This window comes from Castor canadensis, chromosome 13, assembly GCF_047511655.1.
Source record: "Castor canadensis chromosome 13, mCasCan1.hap1v2, whole genome shotgun sequence".
NCBI lineage: Eukaryota > Metazoa > Chordata > Mammalia > Rodentia > Castoridae > Castor > Castor canadensis.
This window is the reverse complement of record NC_133398.1, coordinates 24,114,459-24,133,166: the sequence shown is the minus strand read 5'-3', so window position 1 is coordinate 24,133,166 and position 18,708 is coordinate 24,114,459. Positions and strand designations below refer to the sequence as shown.

The 18,708-nt window shown below is 42.6% G+C and overlaps 1 protein-coding gene and 1 long non-coding RNA gene across 3 annotated transcripts in view; one reads left to right on the top strand and one right to left on the bottom strand.

Annotated features, from left to right (window-relative positions):
* The window catches only part of LOC141415389 (uncharacterized), a 61,557-nt gene that overhangs the window by 1,989 nt on the left and 40,860 nt on the right, over positions 1-18,708 (top strand). The gene's annotated exons all lie outside the window — the stretch shown is intronic.
* Positions 16,774-18,708, bottom strand: part of C13H9orf152 (chromosome 13 C9orf152 homolog) — an 8,051-nt gene continuing 6,116 nt past the window's right edge. The window contains exon 2 of the mRNA XM_020173899.2: positions 16,774-18,649. Coding sequence (XP_020029488.2) covers positions 18,135-18,649 — 515 coding nt within the window. The 3' untranslated portion in view covers positions 16,774-18,134. The remainder of the gene's footprint in view (positions 18,650-18,708) is intronic.

The following is an 18,708-nucleotide window of genomic DNA, read 5'->3' as shown; positions in this document are numbered from 1 at the left end:
CCTGAGGGTGGTCCCTTATGACTGGGATTTGTGCTTTTATAAAATGACCCCAAGAGAGATGCTTGCCCCTTCCACCATGTGAAGATGCAGCAGAAGACAGCTGTGCATCAGGAAGCAGGTCCCTATCAGACATGCAATTCACCTCTGCATTAATCTTGGACTTCCCAGCCTTTAAAACTGTGTTGTTGATAAGCCATCCAGTCTATGGTATTCCATTCTAGTAGCCTGAACTAACTAATTTGTGCCTGTTCAGTGTTTAAATGTTGTCTCTCCCTCCTCAGGAACAAAGTGTGTGACTTTCTCTGTATCTGTCGCCTTTGTCCCTGAGTCTGGCTGCAGGAGGTGCTCAGTGTCTAGGAAAGGTTTGCTCTCTCTGTGTGTAGACTGTTTGCTTACTAATCACACCCCTCCAGCTTGTACTGGGCAAGGAAACACATCCACAGGCCCAGGGCTTCTATAACAACATATTGGACACTCTGCCCTTCCTGTGGGGCTGGTAGGTGGGTTACTTTTCTTCTTTCAGCATGGGCTATCAGAATTGCCATTCTTCAGTCCAGAATAGGAAAATGGAGCTGAAAGTTACTAAGCTAGTTTGTGAGCATGCCAAAGTCTCTCCTCAAATAGTGAGCAATTTTCTGTGTCCCTATGCAAGATACAGGGTCATTAATATGACTTTTTTTTTTTTTTTTGCTTAGAAAACTAGAAGAGCCAGTGGCTCACATCTGTAATCCTAACTCCTTGGGAGACTGAGATCAGGAGGGTTGTGACTTCAGGCCAGCCAGGGCAAAGAAAGTTTTCAAGACCCTATCCTTTTTTTTTTTTAATTTTTATTTTTTTATTATTCATATGCGCATACAATGCTTGGGTCATTTCTCCCCCCTGCCCCACCCCCTCCCTTACCACCCACCCCTCCCCCTCCCTCTCTCCCCCAGCCCCTCGAAACCGGGCAGAAACTATTTTGCCCTTATTTCTAATTTTGTTGAAGAGAGAGTATAAGCAATAATAGGAAGGAACAAGGGTTTTTGTTAGTTGAGATAAGGATAGCTATACAGGGAGTTGACTCACATTAATTTCCTGTGCATGTGTGTTACCTTCTAGGTTAATTCTTCTTTTTTTTTTTTTTGACCAATTTTCTTTTTTTTTTTTTCTTTTATTATTCATATGTGCATACAAGGCTTGGTTCATTTCTCCCCCCTGCCCCCACCCCCTCCCTTACCACCCACTCCACCCCCTCCCGCTCCCCCCCCTCAATACCCAGCAGAAACTATTTTGCCCTTATCTCTAATTTTGTTGTAGAGAGAGTATAAGCTATAATAGGAAGGAACAAGGGGTTTTGCTGGTTGAGATAAGGATAGCTATACAGGGCATTGACTCACATTGATTTCCTGTGCGTGGGTGTTACCTTCTAGGTTAATTCTTTTTGATCTAACCTTTTCTCTAGTTCCTGGTCCCCTTTTCCTATTGGCCTCAGTTGCTTTAAGGTATCTGCTTTAGTTTCTCTGCATTAAGGGCAACAAATGCTAGCTAGTTTTTTAGGTGTCTTACCTATCCTCATCCCTCCCTTGTGTGCTCTCGCTTTTATCATGTGCTCATAGTCCAATCCCCTTGTTGTGTTTGCCCTTGATCTAATGTCCACATATGAGGGAGAACATACGATTTTTGGTCTTTTGGGCCAGGCTATAGGTTAATTCTTCTTGATCTAAACTTTTCTCTAGTTCCTGGTCCCCTTCTCCTATTGGCCTCAGTTGCTTTTAAGGTATCTGCTTTAGTTTCTCTGCATTGAGGGCAACAAATGCTAGCTAATTTTTAGGTGTCTTACCTATCCTTATATCTCCCTTCTGTGCTCTCGCTTTTATCATGTGATCAAAGTTCAATCCCCTTGTTGTGTTTGCCCTTGATCTAATGTCCGCATATGAGGGAGAACATACGATTTTTGGTCTTTTGGGCCAGGCTAACCTCACTCAGAATGATGTTCTCCAATTCCATCCATTTACCAGCGAATGATAACATTTCGTTCTTCTTCATGGCTGCATAAAATTCCGTTGTGTATAGAGACCACATTTTTTTGATCCATTTGTCAGTAGTGGGGCATCTTGGCTGTTTCCATAGCTTGGCTATTGTGAATAGTGCTGCAATAAACATGGGTATGCATGTGCCTCTGGAGTAACCTGTGTCACAGTCTTTTGGGTATATCCCCAAGAGTGGTATTGCTGGATCAAATGGTAGATCAATGTTTAGCTTTTTAAGTAGCCTCCAAATTTTTTTCCAGAGTGGTTGTTCTAGTTTACATTCCCACCAAAAGTGTAAGAGGGTTCCTTTTTCCCCGCATCCTCGCCAACACCTGTTGTTGGTGGTGTTGCTGATGATGGCTATTCTAACAGGGGTGAGGTGGAATCTTAGTGTGGTTTTAATTTGCATTTCCTTTATTGCTAGAGATGGTGAGTATTTTTTCATGTGTTTTTTGGCCATTTGAATTTCTTCTTTTGAGAAAGTTCTGTTTAGTTCACTTGCCCATTTCTTTATTGGTTCATTAGTTTTGGGAGAATTTAGTTTTTTAAGTTCCCTATATATTCTGGTTATCAGTCCTTTGTCTGATGTGTAGCTGGCAAATATTTTCTCCCAGTCTGTGGGTGCTCTCTTCAGTTTAGAGACCATTTCTTTTGTTGAGCAGAAGCTTTTTAGTTTTATGAAGTCCCATTTATCTATGCTATCTCTTAGTTGCTGTGCTGCTGGGGTTCCACTGAGAAAGTTCTTACCTATTCCTACTAACTCCAGAGTATTTCCTACTCTTTCTTGTATCAAGTTTAGAGTTTGTGGCAAGACCCCATCTTAACTGAATGTGGATGTGCTGGTGTGCACCTGTCATCCCAGCTACAGCAGGAAGTGTAAAATGGAAGGATCACAGTTCAGGCCAGCCTGGGCAATAAGGGAAACCTTATCTCCAAAATAACCAGCACATAAAAACCAGAGGCATGGCCTACCTAGCAGTAGAGTGCCTACTACACAAAGCCCTGAGTTTAAACTCCAGTACCACCAAAAGAATAAAATTAAGAAAAGAAAGAAAGAAAGAAGAACAATGCTGACATTGGAGAAAATCTCCAACACATGATTCTGGATCCAGGTCTGATAAGAGCAGACAGGGTGGCTCTAGTGAGAAAACTCAGGGGTTTTCCTCCCCTCATTACTGCATTCCTGAAAAAGGTCCTCTGAGACAGGTGTCAGGGACACAGTTGGGTCTCTTACCGAGAAGCTGGTAGGAGGAACAAAGGCTCTTTATTTTCAGAGAGCCTTAATTAGATCATTTCCCAATCTTTCTATCCACAGAGCTGGTGTGGTCAAATAGGATTAGGGATACATTTCAAGGAGCCTTCCCTACCCTTTCTTCCCCATGCCTTTGGAAAGTCAAGTAGACTGAGAATGGAACCCAAAGGACAGGGGACATGAAGATTCTGACAGGTATCATGCTTGGCCTTACAGAACACTTCTTTCCCTGAGCAGCCTTGAGTCTCTCATTGCTATCAGCTTTGGCCTAAGTCAGTGGATCTCAGCACATAATGGAATCATAAAATCACTAGGAGAGCTTCCAAAAAAAATAACCATGCCCAAGTCCAACCAACCCATACTGGCAGGGTGCATCTCACAAAAAGAAACAGAACTGAAATGATCCTTGTGTGAATCTAGGGCCGGTCCTGATTTCCAGGACCTTAAAGATCCTTGGGGCAGAAACCACAGTTTTCCCCTTGACCAGCATTTTCTCCTCTCATCTCTCAGCCAGGGCCAAGAGTTGGCATGCTATCAAGTCTTGATTGTGATCAGACAAGGGGGAGTTGAAAGGATTAATAATACACAGTGGTTGCATTATCTTTCTGGATGCAAGTGGAGAGGGAGACTTCATGTAACTGCCATAAATCAAAGGCCAAGAAATAAAACCACAAGTTCATTCCCTCAAATACATCATATTGAAGAGCTGTGTTGTTCGTTAGCTGTGGGAAAGACACTGTCACTACAACGGAAAGGCTTCCAGGATGTATGCTCGAACTGAAAAAGAAAGGGATTTCTCAGCAATAAGGAAGCGACCTAAAAAGGTATTTGTGGAAAGCACAGAAGGTTAACTAAAATGGAGGCCAAGCCCTGCCACTCAAAGGTTGGATTTTAAGAAATAGTCAGGAAACATCCTACAGTTCTCTTCTGCCTTCAGTTAGAGGCACTAAGTTCAGCACTGGAAGTTTTAATTAAAATATTTCTGAAGGGGTTTTCCAGCTATGGTAATATAGAAGTGGGTGGAGGGGAGTCAGACAGAAATAGTTTAACAGAATGAAGAATTTGTTGCCTTACATGTGGGTGGCCAACTAAATCTCTAAAGTGTAGAGATTTCAGACATATAAGACGCTCACTTAATAGAAGGGGTCCAGCAGACTTCTCAACAGAAACATTAAAAGCAAGAAGAGCGTGGGGTGAGATCTTCCGGGCACTGAATGAAAATAACTTCAACCCCAGGATACTCTACCCAGCAAAGCTATCATTCAAAATAGATGGAGCAATAAAAGTCTTCCATGATAAGCAGAAACTAAAACAATATGTGACCACAAAGCCACCATTACAAAAGATTCTGCAAGGGATCCTGCACACAGAAAGTGACACCCAACTTAACCATGAAAAGGCAGGCAGCACCAAACCACAGGATAAGAAAAAGCAAGACAGTAGAGAGTAACATCAAGTTAGGTACACACAATCAAACCTTCAAACAACTAAGATAACTAAATGGCAGGAATCACCACATACCTATCAGTACTAACACTTAATGTTAATGGACTTAATTCACCCATCAAAAGACACCGTTTGACAAAATGGATTAAAAAAGAAGATCCAACAATTTGTTGCTTACAGGAGACTCATCTCACCGACAGAAATAAGCATATGCTTAGGATGAAAGGCTGGAAGAAGATTTACCAAGCCAACGGCCCCCGAAAACAAGCAGGAGTAGCAATACTTATCTCTGACAAAGTAGACTTCAAACCTACATTGATCAAACGAGATAAAGAAGGACATTCCATACTAATAAAAGGGGAAATAGACCAAAAGGAAATAATCATCATCAATCTGTACGCACCCGATGTCAACGCACCCAATTTCATCAAACATACCCTGAAAGACCTAAAAGCATATATAAACGCCAACACAGTGGTTGTGGGAGACTTTAACACTCCATTATCATCAATAGATAGGTCATCCAAACAAAAACTCAATAAAGAAATCCAAGATCTAAAATATGCAATAGATCAAGTGGACCTAGTAGATGTCTACAGAACATTTCATCCAACCTCTACACAATATACATTCTTCTCAGCAGCCCATGGAACCTTCTCCAAAATAGATCATATCCTAGGGCACAAAGCAAGCCTCAGCAAATATAAGAAAATAGAAATAATACCATGCATACTATCTGACCACAATGCAGTAAAAGTAGAACTCAACAACAAAAGTAAAGACAAAAAACATGCAAACAGCTGGAAACTAAATAACTCATTACTTAATGAAGAATGGATCATCGATGCAATAAAAGAGGAAATTAAAAAGTTCCTAGAAGTCAATGAAAATGAAAACACAACCTACCGGAACCTATGGGACACAGCTAAGGCAGTCTTGAGAGGAAAGTTTATAGCCATGAGTGCATATATTAAAAAGATTGAAAGATCCCAAATCAATGACCTAATGATACATCTCAAACTCCTAGAAAAACAAGAACAAGCAAATCCCAAAACAAATAGAAGGAGAGAAATAATAAAAATAAGAGCTGAAATCAATGAAATAGAAACCAAAAAAACCATACAAAGAATTAATGAAACAAAAAGTTGGTTCTTTGAAAAAATAAACAAGATCGATAGACCCCTGGCAAACCTGACTAAAATGAGGAGAGAAAAAACCCAAATTAGTAGAATCAGGAATGCAAAAGGGGAGATAACAACAAACACCATGGAAGTCCAGGAAATCATCAGAGACTACTTTGAGAACCTATATTCAAATAAATTTGAAAATCTAAAAGAAATGGACAGATTTCTAGATACATATGATCATCCAAAACTGAACCAAGAGGAAATTAATCACCTGAATAGACCTATAACACAAAATGAAATTGAAGCAGCAATCAAGAGTCTCCCCAAAAAGAAAAGTCCAGGAACTGATGGATTCTCTGCTGAATTCTATCAGACCTTTAAAGAAGAACTGATACCAACCCTCCTTAAACTGTTCCATGAAATAGAAAGGGAAGGAAAACCGCCAAACACATTTTATGAAGCCAGTATTACACTTATCCCAAAACCAGGCAAAGACACCTCCAAAAAGGAGAACTATAGGCCAATCTCCTTAATGAACATTGATGCAAAAATCCTCAACAAAATAATGGCAAATCGAATTCAGCAACACATCAAAAAGATTATTCACCACGACCAGGTAGGCTTCATCCCAGGGATGCAGGGGTGGTTCAACATACGAAAATCAATAAACGTAATAAACCACATTAACAGAAGCAAAGACAAAAACCACTTAATCATCTCAATAGATGCAGAAAAAGCCTTTGATAAGATCCAACATCATTTCATGATAAAAGCTCTAAGAAAACTAGGAATAGAAGGAAAGTTCCTCAACATTATAAAAGCTATATATGACAAACCTACAGCCAGCATTATACTTAACGGAGAAAAATTAAAACCATTCCCTCTAAAAGCAGGAACCAGACAAGGATGCCCACTATCTCCACTCCTATTCAACATAGTACTGGAATTCCTAGCCAGAGCAATTAGGCAAGAAGAAGGAATAAAAGGAATACAAATAGGTAAAGAAACTGTCAAAATATCCCTATTTGCAGACGACATGATCCTATACCTTAAAGACCCAAAAAACTCTACTCAGAAGCTTCTAGACATCATCAATAGCTATAGCAAGGTAGCAGGATATAAAATCAACATAGAAAAATCATTAGCATTTCTATACACTAACAATGAGCAAACGGAAAAAGAATGTATGAAAACAATTCCATTTACAATAGCCTCAAAAAAAAATCAAATACCTAGGTGTAAACCTAACAAAAGATGTGAAAGACCTCTACAAGGAAAACTATACACTTCTGAAGAAAGAGATTGAGGAAGAATATAGAAAGTGGAGAGATCTCCCATGCTCAGGGATTGGTAGAATCAACATAGTAAAAATGTCAATACTCCCAAAAGTAATCTACATGTTTAATGCAATTCCCATCAAAATTCCAATGACATTCATTAAAGAGATTGAAAAATCTACTGTGAAATTTATATGGAAACACAAGAGGCCACGAATAGCCAAGGCAATACTCAGTCAAAAGAACAATGCAGGAGGTATCACAATACCTGACTTCAAACTATATTACAAAGCAATAACAATAAAAACAGCATGGTACTGGCACAAAAACAGACATGAAGACCAGTGGAACAGAATAGAGGATCCAGATATGAAGCCACACAACTATGAGCAACTTATCTTTGACAAAGGAGCTAAAAATATACGATGGAGAAATAGCAGCCTCTTCAACAAAAACTGCTGGGAAAACTGGTTAGCAGTCTGCAAAAAACTGAAACTAGATCCATGTATATCACCCTATACCAAGATTAACTCAAAATGGATCAAGGATCTTAATATCAGACCCCAAACACTTAAGTTGATACAAGAAAGAGTAGGAAATACTCTGGAGTTAGTAGGTATAGGTAAGAACTTTCTCAATGAAACCCCAGCAGCACAGCAACTAAGAGATAGCATAGATAAATGGGACCTCATAAAACTAAAAAGCTTCTGTTCATCAAAAGAAATGCTCTCTAAACTGAAGAGAACGCCCACAGAGTGGGAGAAAATATTTGCCAATTATACATCAGACAAAGGACTGATAACCAGAATATACAGGGAACTTAAAAAACTAAATTCTCCCAAAACTAATGAACCAATAAAGAGATGGGCATGTGAACTAAACAGAACTTTCTCAAAAGAAGAAATTCAAATGGCCAGAAAACACATGAAAAAATGTTCACCATCTCTAGCAATAAAGGAAATGCAAATTAAAACCACACTAAGATTCCACCTCACCCCTGTTAGAATAGCCATCATCAGCAACACCACCAACAACAGGTGTTGGCGAGGATGCGGGGAAAAAGGAACCCTCTTACACTGTTGGTGGGAATGTAGACTAGTACAACCACTCTGGAAAAAAATTTGGAGGCTACTTAAAAAGCTGGACATCGATCTACCATTTGATCCAGCAATACCACTCTTGGGGATATACCCAAAAGACTGTTACTCCAGAGGCACCTGCACATCCATGTTTATTGCGGCACTATTCACAATAGCCAAGTTATGGAAACAGCCAAGATGCCCCAGCACTGACGAATGGATTAAGAAAATGTGGTATCTATACACAATGGAATTTTATGCAGCCATGAAGAAGAACGAAATGTTATCATTCGCTGGTAAATGGATGGAATTGGAGAACATCATTCTGAGTGAGGTTAGCCTGGCTCAAAAGACCAAAAATCGTATGTTCTCCCTCATATGTGGACATTAGATCAAGGGCAAACACAACAAGGGGATTGGACTATGAGCACATGATAAAAGCGAGAGCACACAAGGGAGGGGTGAGGATAGGTAAGACACCTAAAAAACTAGCTAGCATTCGTTGCCCTTAATGCAGAGAAACTAAAGCAGGTACCTTAAAGCAACTGAGGCCAATAGGAAAAGGGGACCAGGAACTAGAGAAAAGGTTAGATCAAAAAGAATTAACCTAGAAGGTAACACCCACACACAGGAAATCAATGTGAGTCAATGCCCTGTATAGCTATCCTTATCTCAACCAGCAAAAACCCTTGTTCCTTCCTATTATTGCTTATACTCTCTCTACAACAAAATTAGAGATAAGGGCAAAATAGTTTCTGCTGGGTATTGAGGGGGGGAGCGGGAGGGGGTGGAGTGGGTGGTAAGGGAGGGGGTGGGGGCAGGGGGGAGAAATGAACCAAGCCTTGTATGCACATATGACTAATAAAAGAAAAATGAAATAAAATAAAATAAAATAAAATATTGAAAAAAAAAAATAGAAGGGGTCCCAGAAAGAACTTGAGGCTGGAAGTGCCGTGAGAGAATAGTTATAATCATTCTAGATGCTAAAAGAATTTCAGATGCCTCTCTCAAAGCCCAAGAAAACCAACTAAAATTATTTTTTTAAAATAATACGAAGGCTCAAAAACAGGACCAGAGATAAACTGTTGAGTTAGTGTCCATGATGCAGACCCTCTCTGTGGGACACTGTGTCTCCCACAGCCATTGGGACATGCACAGGGTAGATGTGACATTCATAGGGAGAACTTGACTCTGGGTCCCCAAGGTGGGAAGGAGGTGGACTTCTTAGCTCCTTTCCCTCCACCCATTTCCACTAATCTCCACTAATAGCTATTGCAGAGACCTTCACCCACCTGCCCACGGAAGCACTAACAAAGCCCTAGTTTGTGAGAACTGGGACCATGGAAGAAACCCTGCTCCTACCAGGGCCTTAAGTGGCTGTCAACTGGTGTAGCCAGTTCCCTTAGGGAGCCCCAGAGACTAAAGACAGGGCCAGGAGGCAGCCACAGGCAAAATGCAGTATTTCCTTCTAGGTGTTCAGGTCTGCTTGGAATCAAGGCATCCAGGAAAGAAGTTGGGGACTTAAAATGGCTACGGATTTTGGTATAGCCTTTTGCCCACTGGATCAATATAGCTCAGCTCAGTTTCTGGAAGGCAATTCTCTCTTTCAGCTTGGGGATCCATTGCTGGATTTAATTCCTGCTAAAAAGTGGAAGCTGTGCCTTCCTACTCATACACATGGCTAAAAATGGTGGCATAGTCTCCCGTCTCTGCCCACAGCTCCACTCCATCTGTAATAGCCAGCAGTTAGATACTGCCCAGCTTTGTAGGTCCGCCATATTCCCAAGAGCATTGGTTCTCCAAGTGTGATTCTTAAACCAGCATCAGCATCTCTGGGAACTTGCTAGAAATGCAAATTACTGTACCCTACTGTCTACCCTACAACTTCAGAATCAGAGACTTTGTTGGGGTGGGGATCAGCAAGCTGTGATTTAATAAGCCATCTAAGTGATTCTGACACACATGAAACTTGAGAACTTCAGCCCTAGAGCTTTCTGAGGGACAAACACCATTTTGGCACATGGGACATTTTCCCTCTGTGATATAAGCTGGGTGGAGTCTGCCATTGGGGGACATTCAGTCTTTGTATGGGGTTGGGGCTTTCGTTAGAAGTAACAGTGAGAAGGAGCACTCATTGCCTTCAGGCTTGCCTCAAGAAGAGACCAGTGGGAAAAGAGCAGAATGGAACAGTGAGAGAGAGCAAGTGCATGAATGATCACCTGAAGCAGGTGCAAAATGTCTCCTGACTGTGACCATGTTGGGCCAACAGAGGTAGATGCAAAACTCAGGGCAAATGCAGTGGGGTGGGGGAATGGCAGCTCCAGCAGGTACAACCATTCTCACAAGGGACCCCCGGTGTTTTGGAGCCGCTTGGAGTTGAGTCCCTCACCAACAGGACTGCCCACAGTCCAGTGTAATCCCTGGGGAAAAGACCGCATGTGCACGCAGCCAACCATATCAAGGTCAAGGGTCGTCTCAGCTGCCTCTGTTCTTTCCAGCCCAAGCCAAAAAGCTGCCTGCACAGAGGCTCAAGGGCGTGCAAGTAAGTGAGAAGGCCACCACCCTTACTCCAGCCTTAAAGGTGTAAATCAAGGCTGCTACTGAGAGGGGGTGGATGGGAGCAGCTGTTGGAGCTGACTTGACTCTGAGATGGACTTTTAAATTCAAGTAGTTTCAAGACTTAACTGGAATGCACAGCTTTAATAACAGGGAGTGCCAGAAGTTAGGGACACGGGCTGAGCAAGCTTTGGGGGAGCCTGCTCCCTAGTGGGGTTGGTAGCACTTAAGGGGAAAAGGTCTTTCTGTTCCCAGGTAGGGAAAACGCCCTTCCTTGTCTCTCCTCCTCCCCCCACCAACCCAGGGATATGATTGCCTCTGGTTGCTGCTGTGGAATGTAGGGCCTGGGAGGTCACTCAGCGAAGGTCACCATCTACCGGAGCCCAATGCACCCACCTCCTGCCGGGGAGGACAGAAACCCAGGGTGCAGCGGTCACATGATTTGCACTGCAGACTTACGTCAGATGGGTTACCTTGACCTGGGGTGCCCAACCATGCAGTTCCCAGGGGGGGACTGTCCCATGTGTCGGCTTCTTCTGCTAACACTGAGAGTGTGGAAGAGGTTCAGCCCTGTTCTGACCTGCACAGGAAAGAGAATCAGAACCTGGGGTGGTACAGCAACTCAGAAAGTGGTCTGAGCCCTTTGCTGGGTGCAGGTTGGACAGCCCGGGAATTGGAAGGATTAGGGTAAGTGTGTGAGTGCGTGTGTTTGTCCTGGTCTAATGGTCTTGGCAGGGGGGAAGGGAGTGGAAGAACACAGGGCCCAGCCCTTCCCCTGTCCCCCGGTCTATCACAAAGAACACTCCATCCTCAGCCCACCCCAGGGTCAGGGATGACTCAGTCCCAGTGCAAGGCAAAGGCACCTGGGGCCAGACTGGTGGCAGCCAGTGGCTCTGACCTGATCTTCCAGCACTACCTTTGTCTGCTCTGTACTGCGAGGTCACACACAGCCAGCATTACCTCAGACTCTGTCCCCTCAACCCGTGCTCAGGATTGTTTCTCAGTCCCAGGCTGAAGAGTAGGGACTCCAGAAAATGGGGATTCTTGGAAGAATTTCAGCTAGGGGAGTGATCTGTAAAATGTGTTGCACAAACTCTGGCCTCTTTTTTTTCAGTATTAAGCTTGGAACTCAGAACCTTGCTGCAAGCACACTACCACTTGAGCCACACTCCCAGCCCTTTTTGCTTTATTTTTTAAAATAGACTCTTGAGTCTTTGCCCAGGTGTTAGCCTCATGAGTAGCTGGGATTATAGGCTCAGGCCTATCCTCCAGTATGTTTTTGAGATAGGGTCCCCCTAACATTTTTGCCTGGGCTGGCAAGTTAGAACTGCCATCCTCCGATCTCTTTCTCCCAAGCATCTGGAGTTACAAGTGTGAGCCGCTGCACTGAACCAACTCGTGCCTCTTGATTCTGTGGATTCACATTCTTCTGCCCCAGAGACCAGGTCTCTGGTCTCTTTTCTCAGTGTCCTTCATTGCCTCTTCTTGCATGGATTCCCTTTATTCTAAATAAGGAACAGAGGTTTTTCTTCGAACTAAAATGAGGGTTTTCAGAAATCTTTCCAGCCTCATTTACTGAGCACTTAGTCTATGCACCAAGCCATAGTCTATGTGCTGAGACAGTAAGGTGAATCAGACTGGGAGAGGAGATCCTCAGACCATTCTCTCTCCATCTGCATAGGGAGCTCAGCCTTTCCCATTCTTTTGAGCACCTCAGCACCCACCTGATGGCCCTTAAATTTACATCTCCAGCCCCAAAGTGTAGTCTCATACATCCACTCAACTACTTGATATCTTTCTGTGTGTCTGCTGAGCATCTCAAATTCAATATCCTTCAAACTGAACTTAAAATTTTCTTTTAGAAAGTCCTCTTGATTCTATCTCCAAGATACCTATCAGTCATATTCACTTTTTCCTCTCTCTCTTCTCTTCCCACCTCTTTTATGCTAACAGAGTCTCTCCAACTGAACTTGCTCTGGCCATCAACTCTTAACTTGACCTTCAACTCATTATCTATAGAACAATCAGAGTAATCCAGTTACACTACGAGTTCAATTATTTTGGTCTCCCAGCTAAGCCCTTCAATAGCTATTTATTATATTCAGAATGAAATAATATTGTTCTATGCCCCCACCTCTCTGGATCACCCAATAGTACTGCTCTGCCATCTTTCCATTTCTTCCCTCCTTACAGGAGCATGAGACTGCAAATGGCAAATTGTTTTCAGAGGATCTTGGTCCTTGTGTTCCAGCATGGAAAAATCTAAGCAGAATGCATGGGTGTAAATGGGGTTTATTAAAAGTTAGGGAAAGGGAGACACAAAGGGAGCACAGTGGGATGCAGGTGGAGTCTGCTGGCAAAGAGAGTGTGCTTCTCTTCTTCAGGAGCTTTTAAAACCTCCACTAAACCATAGGGAAGGCAGACCCAGAAGACTCCCACCCAATAATGAACAAGCAGGGACACATTCCCAGCCAGGTGTGGATGGTCTGGGCCATCCCGGGACAACCTACATGAGCCCCAAGCTTTTCCAACTTATAGCCTGCGTCAGGATAACTGTACACCCTTAGATCTGTGAAGTGAGACTATGGCCATGAGATGTACTTTGGATCATGAGATGTGAGCAGAAGTGATTTGAGGGTCAGCACTGGACTACTGATGCACCTCCTCCAACTACACCCGACGAGATACACCAGTATTGACAGAAGGGTGCCATAAGTCTGCAGATAACCATTTACAGCAGCCTCAAAAATGCCAATGAAGAAATTTAACAAAGGAAGTGAAAGACCTTTGTAATGAAAACTGTAAATCACTGAAGAAATTAAAGAAGACATCAGAAGATGGAAAGATCTTCCATGCTCATGGATTGGCAGAATCAATATTGTGAAAATGGCTATACTACCAAAAGCAATCTACATGTTCATGCAATCGCCATCAAAGTCCCAATGACATTCATCACAGAGATTGAAAAATCTACCCTAAAGTTCATTTGGAAGCACAAAAGACCATGATTAGCCAATGCAATACTGAGCAAAAAAAGCAACACTGGAAGTGTCACAATATCCAACTTCAAACTATACTACAGAGTCATAGCAATAAAAACAACATGGTATTGGCACAAAAACAGACATGAAGACCAGTGGAACAGAGAGAGGACCCAGATATGAATCCACTCATCTACACCCACTTGATTTTTGACAAAGGTGCCAAAACATATGATGGAGAAAAGACAGCCTTTTCAACCAATGTTGCTGGGAAACTGGATATCTTCATGCAGAAAACTGAAACTAGATCCATATCTTTCACTCTGTACAAGTACCAACTGAAAGTGGATCAAAGACTTAAAATAAGGTCAAACTTTGAAACTATTGCAGGAAAGAACAGAGAATACACTGCAAAACACAGACATAGTCAAAATACTTCCTAAATAGAACTCCAATAGCTCAGCAAGTAAGAGAAAAGATTGATAAATGGGATTACATGAAACTAAGAAGTTCTTGCACAGCAAAGAAATGGTCACCAAACTGAAGAGGGCCACAGAATGGGAGAAAATGTTTGCCAGCTACACATCTGACAAGAGATTAATAACTACAATTTATCGGGAGCTCAAAAAACTAAATTCTCAAAGAATCAATGACCCACTGAAGAAACAGGCAAATGAACTGAACAGATATTTTTCAAAGGAAGAAGTCCAAATGGCCAAAAAACACATGAAAAAATGCTCACCAGCCCTGGTCATAAAGGAAATGCAAATTAAACCACACTAACATTCCACCTCAACCCTGTTAGAATGGCTATCATTAAGAGCACCACCACCAACAAATGTTGGCGAGGATGTGGGAAAAAGGAACCCTCATACACTGTCGGTGGGAATGCAAACTAGTACAATCACTATGGAAAACAGTATGGAGGCTCCTCAAAAAACTAAAAATAGGCCAGGCACCGGTGGCTCACGGCTATAATACTAGCTACTCAGGAGGCAGCAATCAGGAGGATTGCAGTTCGAAGTCAAACTGGGCAAATAGCTTGAGAGAATCTAACACAAAATATCTAACACAAAAAGGGCTGGTGGAGTGGCTCAAGGTTTAGCCCTAAGTTCAAGCCCAAGTACTGAAAAAAAAAGCAAAAAAACTAAAAATAGAACTGCCATATGATCCAGCAATATCACTCCTCCCTAAGTGATATACCCAAAGGAATGTAAGTCAGGTTATAACAAAGGCACCTGCATACCCATGTTTATTGATAGCCAAGCTATTGAAACAGCCTATATGCCTAATACTGATGGAAGGCGCACACACACACACACACACACACACACACACAGAGGAATATTATTCAGCCATAAAGAAGAGTGAAATGCTGTCATTTGGATGGAACTGGAGAACATCATGTTAAGCAAAGTAAGCCAAATTCAGAAAGACAAATGTCACATGTTTTCTCTCACATGTAGGAGAGGAGATAGATTCAAATACAAATTATACAAACATTATCACATATACACATATCTGTATATGCATATATATATAGACAGAACATGTTTCCAAAAGTGGGACTATTAGAGGAGACTAGACGAGGAGGGAAAGAAAAGAATGATGAGTGAATAATATTGAAATACGTCACATCTGTGTAGAAACAAGTCACAATGAAATACACTAAAAACTGTGAACAGTGCAGGGTAGGGAGAAAAGGGTAAAAATGAATAATAGAGGGAGTTGGACTGACTAAAGGGTAATATATTTGAAAGTATAATATCAAGGGAAAACCCCACTGAACAATGAACGGACACTTTAACAGTGAAGGACAGGAATGTAAAACAGGTCATGCTAAGGGAAGGTAGCAGGAGCGAGGGTCATTGAAGAGGGTAAAGGAGGGTGAAAATGGCTGACATGCTTTCTATACATGTATGAATATGGAACACCGAAACCTGCCAAAGCCATTTTAAGAAGCAGGAGGAGGAAGAGAGAGAATCTCGGAGGAGACGAACCAAACCGGGTACATTGCACACATATATGGAAATGCCACACTGAAATGCTCTATACAACTATTATGTACTAATGAAGGTTTTTTTTAAAGACTGGGGACAAGATTGGGAAGCCTGAGTTGCTGATAACAATGTCCATGGAAGAGTGCTGCCCTGGAAATTTGCCCAAATGCACAGTGGACTTTTCATGAGTGAAAAAAGAAACTTCTGTTGTGAGATCTGGGGTCTATTTGTTACTGTAGCAAAACATGGTCCATCCTGATTGATGCATTGCCTGAGCCTCCGCTCCCTTCCTTGGTGACTGTGCGTGACCAGCATTTACCGGGTGCTCACTCACTTTCTATGTGCCAAGCCGTATTCTATGTGCTGGGACGGAAAGGTGAATCAGACATTCTTCCTAACTTCAAGTCGCTCATAGACTGATGAGTGAGGCCCCAAAGCTACATGAGGAGGGGAGAGGAAAGAGCAGAAAGTCAGGAATGCTGAAGAGTTAGGAGAGAAGAAGACTTAGAAGAAGACATTGAGTTTGGATGGGTGTAGCTGTGATCTTCAGGCTTCAGAGTAGACCCAGCTTGAAGGGGATTGATGCCAGCAAGGGAGGTGATGAGAGCAAGGTAACGAGCTTTAAAAAAGTGGTGACCACTTTTACTGAGCGTTCCAGGAATTTTTACGCACATTATTTCCAATCTTTTCAAAAGCAAATATTATGTCCCTCGCTTTACAGATGATGACATCTAAACTGAGAGATTAAGTAATTTGGCCCAAATCACGTCAAGAAGGGCTGGATTAAAACCCAGGAGTGCCAACTCTATACCCCATGTGCTTATCATACAAGGTGACCCCAGATCACCTTGTATGGAGGACAGAGGTGCCGTGCAGGTGCTGCTAGACCTGTAGGAGCCCTTGGAACAAGGAAGAGAGAAAGAGTTAAAAATGATGCAAAGAGATTACTTATGGGAATTCTCTTTACAACAAAAGCAAAAGACATGGGTCTTTTTTTTTTCAGAACATTTTCCTGATTTTCATTAGATTATAAAAGAAAACAACTGTATTTTATTAATTATTCACAAAAGGAATCACATCGAATCTCCAAATTGGAGTGAGTTTCTGGGTGGCCCAGGAGCAGGGACATGGAGAGAGAATCTGATATGAGTGAAAGGCACTTTAGGTCTGCTTGAATGTCATCACTATCGTTTCACATTAATCAGAAAAGACGTGCTTTCTTCCCCATCACTCAAGTAACACCTGCTTCACTTTTTTCTTAGGTTTAACAATACGTATTTGATTCCAGAAAGACCTGAGCCACGGTTAGGCTGGGAAGGGAGCAGTTTGACAGGAACACCTATTTTCCAAGAGTAGTGTTTTGTTGTCTTTATCCTTTTTGCTCAGGCTCACACCACAACATATCTTCAGTGATTGGTGGTTATTAATATGAAGTTAATCTGCAGAGAGAACAGAAAGAAAGGTAGAAGGAAGGAGAGATGAAAAGGAGAGAACAGAAGGGAAGAAATCTGTGATGAGGCTGGAATGTGCAGTCTCATTGACAGGTGACAGATGACCAGCCTTTCCTAAGGACCATTAAACACACAAAATAGTAGGTGGTTTTGATCTGACTTTTTTTTTTTGCAGCACTGGGGTTTTAACTCAGGGCTTCATACTTGCAAGGGAGATGCTTTACCATGTGAGCCACAATCCCAGCCCTTTTTTGCTTTGGTTATTTGTGGGATAGGATGTCACATTTTTGCCCAGACAGTCCTCAGATGACTATTCTCTGACTTCTACCTCTTGAGCTGGGATTACAGACTTGCGCCATCCCACGCCCAGCTGATCGGGCCTTCTTTACCTAGGGTAACCATATTTTGGGACTCTCAAGATGAAATGATGAACTTACTACAAATGAATGTAATTGTCGGAGCTCTCAGCTCCCAGGCTAGCAACCAGGTTCTGAATCCTCAGAGCTCATCTTTCCCAGAATAACTGAGAAATCAGAAAATACTGAAAACAAGATTGCCTGTGCCCATTGATCCCTTGGCATCACTGAGGCCTTCGATTGGCTGAAGTTCCTGCTTTATGTTTCAGAATTCTCCACTTCCAGGGATCAAGTGTTCTGCTGGGATGGGGCAAGGGTTCTACTAGACCCCTTCCCAAGGTATGGACGTCCAGGGCTCCATAGCAGGCTTTATATAAGCAGCGTGGGGTTGCACTGATGATAGAGAACGCTTTCATCCTAGAGGATGAGCCATCTGATCTGGGCAAGACCATGGCTCCACTCTGAAGTTCATTTCCCACAGTTTCTATAGTCAGGTAGGTCCATTCTTGCTTATAGCTCTGGTTATGGCTCTGTCTCTTTGGTTCTTTGATGAGTCCATAGATGGCACAAAGGCTGAGCCGTGTGGCTGAGTTAAAAACTTCAGGTTGAGCCATATAAGCCCAGGTTCCGGGCAGCTTGGGAGATCCTGGGAGTTTTCCTCTGAGGAAATGGATAGTGAGCTGCTTTGCCAGACCTGTGTGGGTTCTTCATGGAAGGAAGACACTGGATGCTGTTTTTTAAACTGGATCCCACATCCTTTGTTTTGGTGTTGATGCCCCGATGTTGTTGCTGGGTTGCCTCTGGGTTGTTGGTTCCTCGGAGGGTCTTCTGATTGTTTTCCAGTGAGTGTGGGTCTCCTTCTGGAGGGAGCCCCACAAGCTGGCCTTCCAGATTCACTTGATGACTGTCTTTTTGGTGAAAGGTTTGGACCAAGCGATGCATCTCAAGGTGTGTGTGCCATGGAGATTCAGGAGCCTGCAGACAGTTTCTGTCAGCTCCCTCCAGTGTCCCCTGCACCCCAGGATCTGCCTCTTCTGGGGGCGGTGAGCTCCTTCTCTCCTTGTTGATCCAGACAGTAGTGACCACGGACTCAGCAGGAGTAGGTATGCTCCCTCCTAGAAGAGAAGGTACAACAGAGTTGTCACTGGAAGAAGGTACAACAGTGTCATCACAG